The sequence below is a fragment of the Mus musculus genome, chromosome Y, assembly GCF_000001635.26.
Source record: "Mus musculus strain C57BL/6J chromosome Y, GRCm38.p6 C57BL/6J".
NCBI classification, from domain to species: Eukaryota; Metazoa; Chordata; class Mammalia; order Rodentia; family Muridae; genus Mus; species Mus musculus.
In genome coordinates, this window is record NC_000087.7 from 44978819 (window position 1) to 44984530 (window position 5712).

General features: G+C 38.4%; 1 protein-coding gene across 1 annotated transcript; it reads right to left on the bottom strand.

Moving 5' to 3' along the window:
• Positions 1-1625: 1625 nt before the first annotated feature.
• Positions 1626-3973, bottom strand: Gm21783 (predicted gene, 21783). The gene is made up of 2 exons (NM_001373924.1): positions 3848-3973; positions 1626-2726 (listed from the first exon to the last, which is right to left on the bottom strand). Exon 2 carries the CDS (start codon positions 2443-2445, stop codon positions 1762-1764), a length of 684 nt encoding a protein of 227 aa, NP_001360853.1. The 5' UTR covers positions 2446-2726; positions 3848-3973; the 3' UTR covers positions 1626-1761.
• Positions 3974-5712: the final 1739 nt, after the last annotated feature.

Consider the following 5712-nt stretch of genomic DNA (forward strand, 5'->3'; position numbering starts at 1 on the left):
TGTATGTCTTGGTTACTGTTCTATTGCTGTGAGAGACATCATGACCAAACCAACGTATAAGAGGAAACATTTAATTGTGGTATTAGAGTTCCAGAGGGCAAGTCCAGGATATCATGGTAGACACCATGGCAACACAGAGGCAAAACATGTAGAGCAGTAGTTGAGAGCGAACAACTTATGATGGAGATGGCAGAGAGTAATGAAAGAGGGAGAGAGAGAGAGAGAGAGAGAGAGAGAGAGAGAGAGAGAGAGAGAGAGAGAGAGAGAGAGAGAGAGCCTGATGGGTTTTTGATATTTCAAGGCTCTGTGACAACTCTCCTTTAATAATAAAACAACTCCTAATTCATTCTAAACAGCCCATCACCTGGAAAACTAACACATTTGAACGTGTGATCATTTGTGGCCCACAATTACATCTTCACTGTTTTATGAGAATGAGGTAACACATAAATTTAAGTCTGGAATTTCCAGGGAATACACAGGCTTAAATGGTACATAGGTATGTTGGGAGTCAGATGTTTGGAGGAGAGCCAGGGAACAGGCCATGGGGAACTTTTTTGATGGTCATCTGGGGCACTCAACAGAGACCTCCAAAGGATCACAGGATTCATCACAGGCAAGGAGTGCTCAGGGAAAGCACTCAGGATCCAAGCCCCACTATATATTATCTCACAGTATACTCATTTTCTCTTTTAAATTACTCTTTGACCTGATCGGCTGGCTATTTGTTAAGAAACCAAAGAACCTAATGTGGATATGCCCAATTTTAACTATTTGCAGAAAATTTCTATTCTTCCTGTGACTCCTGCTTCACATTTTGAGAACTTCATCTTAGAATTCATTTATCCCTCAGTGTCCTCTACTCCTTTTTGTGTCCTTTATTGTATTTAAAGGTAACCATCAATTTAATCTTTCTTAACTTCTTCCTGGTCTCTTTTCTGCATGTTAATATTGGATTTCTTAAAAAGATATCTTAATGAGAATAGAGAGATGACCATGTTGTCAAGAGCATTTTTGTATCGCAAAAAAAACAGGATTTGTTTTCTTGAATTCATATCCAATGGTTAACAATCAGCTTTAATGCCAGCTCCATGGGATCTGACAACTCATGTCTCTGTGGTCACCTATACTCTCAAGCTCATGCCCTATTCCCACCCATATAAATAAAGATAATAAATCTTAAATGAGAGACAAGTTTCATTTGGTTTCATTATTCAAATGAAACCTTATTTTGTCTGATTTCTGAGTCTCTTTGGATCAGTTTTCTGGGTTGCACTTTGTGTAACAAGTCCACATTCCTTTTTCCTATCACTCTTTCCCCAACTTGTTGTTTCTCCCTCAGACTTCATACCAGAGATTCTATCTATGTCCTGTCTTTCTCCCCTTCTTCCTAAAAATCCATCTTTTGCTGCCATCCCTGCTCCTCTAAGTCATATCTCCAATTCCTTGCTCACTATGCAGACCACAGAAGCTAAGTCCTGTCCATTTTAGCCTGTGTGATATTAGATGTATGCACTGTTCACAGCCTGAGTTGCAACTTTCATCTTCCTTTGATGTTCTTTCCACCATAGTCCATCTCTTCCAACAAAGTGTTCACTAAAAGCATGTCATGTCACACGTACTAATTTTTAGAACAAAACAAATTTTATTGACAAAGATACTGAGGTTGTCAAAGACCCATAGGTACCCAACACAGGAAAACAAACATTTTTTTTTCAATCCTATAAGTTTACATTTCTGTACTTTGTGATTTTTTTCAATTTAAGTGATATTTGACACCAGAGTATAGACATAGATATGTAGGTCACCAAGAAATTTGATAAAGTACACGGTAGGATTGGCTAGATCTTTGTAAACAACCTTTCCGAACTTTTTGGATCCATCATCTCTGGTGTACTGCACCCAGGTACCTATTAAGAAGCCATTTTCATCACCTGATCTCGCCTCAGCCAGAGGGGTCTCTGGAATGATGTGGAGGTTACCTTCCTTGTAGTCATCCAGGAGCTGATAAACGTAGAGGACCGGATCATTCTTGTAGGAAATGTAAAAATAGTCCTGTAAGAATGGCACCTGGGCTAGCACCATCCCACTCCAGTTGTCCTCAGAGCCATCTTTCCCCTCAAATTTGTGTTGTACCTTTCTGCCAACCAGGGCTCTGGCGAGGTGGACATCCCTCACCTGAGGAAAAACTACTTTGTGAGGCAAGACCTTAATATTTAAAATCCTCTCATCGCTGTGGAGCTCCTGTCCATAGACACTGTCAATTCCGTCGTACTTCACCAAATAAAGAGAAGGGTTTGTTGGCAGTTGCCCTAGAATGATGGCCTTCCAATGGGTGACAGGCTCATTACCTTCCTTCCACCCGTGAGAAATTCTGCAGCCAACAATATTCCCCAGGGCCTGGGAAGAAGGCTTCCTCCTACTCTTCTTCTTGAGTGATATCATGCTCAGACTCTTCAGAGGTGTTGTCTTCTACCTGGCTGTAGACCTGTTGTGCTAGATCACACTGTCTTGTGGCTTCCATTCTCTTCAAATATCATACTTGCCCATTGCCTGGGACTGAAGATCTTGCCTGTTTAAACCAGACACAGTGCTGTTGCCTCTGTCATATATATGAATTCCTGATGGTCAATGGATATGGGTTGGTAGTGAATGCTGGACCAAGACTCTTCTCTAAGAGAACTTCTGAGAAGGTGAAGAAGACTATGCTAAACAGTTTTGAGCTCCTAAAATTAATTTTATAAAAATAAGAAGTTAATAAGTCAGCCATGATGGTATACACATTTAATCCCAGAACTCAGAAGTCAAGGACAGGCAGATTTCTAAATTAGAGACCAGACTGGTCTACAAAGTGAGTTCCAGGGCAGCCAGTGCTATAGAGAGGAACCCTGTCTCAACAACAACAACAACAACAACAACAACAAGTAAAAGAAAACAAACGAAAATCAAATGAAAAACAAACAAAACAGAAATACAAACAAAAAAATAATAAAACAAACAATCAAATGGAGAAGTTAATAGGAAGTGGTGGTGACCCATAACTTTAATCATAGTACTCAAGAGGCAGAGTGAGGCAGACCTTAGTGAGATAAAGGCTAGTCTGGTCTACACAGTGAGTTTCCTGACAGCCAAATCTAAACATACAGAAACTCAAATAAAATTAACCAAGCAAGCAAACAACCAAACAAAGAAACAAAGAAACAAAGAAACAAGGGAAACAAGGCAATAAAAATAGTGTAATTAACAAGTAATTCTCTAGAGCTCAGAATAACATACTCAGATCAACATTTATTTCTTCAGCCCTGAGTTAATTTGCCTCTGATGAGTATCCTCTCCTTGAATTTCTATGTCAATTTAGGTTGTGCTATGACTATTACCCCCAATGATCAAGAAGAAGAGAAAAAAAAGGGCCAGAGGGGTCACCATGACTCTCTTGTACTTGTAAGCTCTGAGCTAAGTCCTTGTATTCACAAATATCTTCCCAGGGACACAGCACACCACTGTCCTTCTTTATTGTTTCTCCTGACCCAGCTTCAGAATTATTTGATGAAGCCATTGCATCACTGAACTCAAGAACATCTCAACAAGTTGAGGCAATATCAGCCATTTAGCACTAATATTTTCTAACGTACACATGGACAAAGAGGAGCTTTGGCATTTTAGTGGAATTGTGATCTAGATATTGTTAGCAAGGATAATAAATTCAGGACATAAACTAACCTAGACCAATCATTTCCCTTGCTAATAAACATGGGGAAAGTAGATTGTACAGCAACTCACTGTAGGAGAGAAAATTTTTAGCTTTCTGTAGCTATGAGGGTCCCAATTACTTCATAAATGTACTTACCCATAGAAAAATATCCTAGATTTTATCTATCTCCTGATTCAGATTCTATCTCCTGATACAGACCAGGCACCAAAAGCCTGTGGGAAAAAAAATGACCTTGCTTTGACACACCACTGTGAAGATAGTGAACTCACCTTCAATGGATTCTAGAGCCTCCAAGTGGAATAGATGCACAACCTTCAGCCAGTGCTCTGTGACATCACCCTAGTTCAGCTTACATCATAGAATCCCTCTCAGGCTGGTTCCTTCCCTAGTTACACTCATAAACGTTCAGCATCTCGAATTTACCTTTTCATATGGCCTCCTAGAAATAATAAATGAAATCCCAACTGAAAGGCCTGATGATCTGAGTAATATTCTGCCAAAGAATTTCACCCTTGCATTGTTTTTATTGTTTGGTTGTTGGATTTTTATTTATTTGTTTGGTTTGTGTTTTGTTTAGTTTCATTTTTGTTTTTATTTTCGTTCTGAGAAAGTCTTCGGTTTCTGACTTGACAACATCCATGGTGGTTATTTTTCATGTTCCAACCTTTCCCTTGGTTATCTTTAAGCTGTGCTTCTTATCATAAATATTGCCTGACTCTTTGAGGCAGCACACTGGATAGCACACCAATTTTCACTTTATGAAAACCCACAGTTAGAGGAGGACTATTTTTATGCAAATAAAGCTGGAATTTGACAGGTTTAAATGGCATGTATTGAAACCAATGGCAATCATGAATTATGGATTCTTTGGAAAGTAAGAGGACAACATAGATCTTGGGCATGCTTACTAAGTTGTGATAAAATTAAAACAAACCTGATATCTCCCAGTCATATTTTAAAGGTTTTTAAAATTTACCAGCACTTCTGATTATAAGGAATTTCATAGTTTAAATGCAGTAAAACAGGATGAAATAGATGAGGTAATTTTACTTTTGAAATATGTGTAGACAGAATACTGGATACAGGTACGTATAAAATTTACTTACAAATTAGAGGACACTTTAATTGTCCATGCCACATAGATCTTCAGTTCTTCAAAAAAAAATCCTTTTCAGTACCTTCCACGGACCCCACCACACCCTGTACATCATCTTCATAGGATATGATACTATCCATAAAGAGCTAGATCCTTCAACAACAGTCATCAAAAAAAAAAAAATCATTCCTTAAAGTGTGGCCACAGTCCAATGTGATGGGTGATCTTTATCTGAGATTCTATCTTCCCAGGATGATTTAAGTTCACAAAAAAAAATCTAAGAAGGACCACTACATATCCATATCATCAATTCATCAATATTGATTGCCTCACCGTATGAAACATACATGCTATGGAATGATTTTAGATGTCAACTACTGGATGAATGCCTTAAAAATGAGAGGCAGAAAGAGAGAGAGAGAGAGAGAGAGGGAGAGAGAGAGAGAGAGAGAGAGAGAGAGAGAGAGAGAGAGAGAGAGAGAGAGAGAGAGAGAAATATATTTCTCATCTATGTGTATTAGTGCAGGGCTTTGTTTTCAAAAAAAATGGATGGAACGGTAAAATACTATATATTAGGTTAGACAAGTAAAACTCAAAATGACAGTTGTGAAAATATAAATTTCATAAGGGATATTAAAAAATAGGAGGTATTTTGGAAGAGTAAGCACAGCAGCAGGGGGGAGATTTGATAGCAATGGAGGATAGTGGGGAGGATGAAGATGGTAAAAGGACACTATAAACCTGTGCAAAGGGTCACAGAAAAGGCCTGCGACTTGTACACTTAAAAAAACACTGGTATAAAGTAACAGAGTCCAAATAATATTTTGATTAAATTGGGGATTTTAGCTTCAAGACACTATAAAATGTATTTGTATTTTTCTACTCACGTGTGGTTCTTGCTATG

Coding starts and splice junctions, on each gene's coding strand:
- Gm21783 (NM_001373924.1), bottom strand. CDS start 2,445: ATGATATCACTCAAGAAGAAGAGTAGGAGGAAGCCTTCTTCCCAGGCC.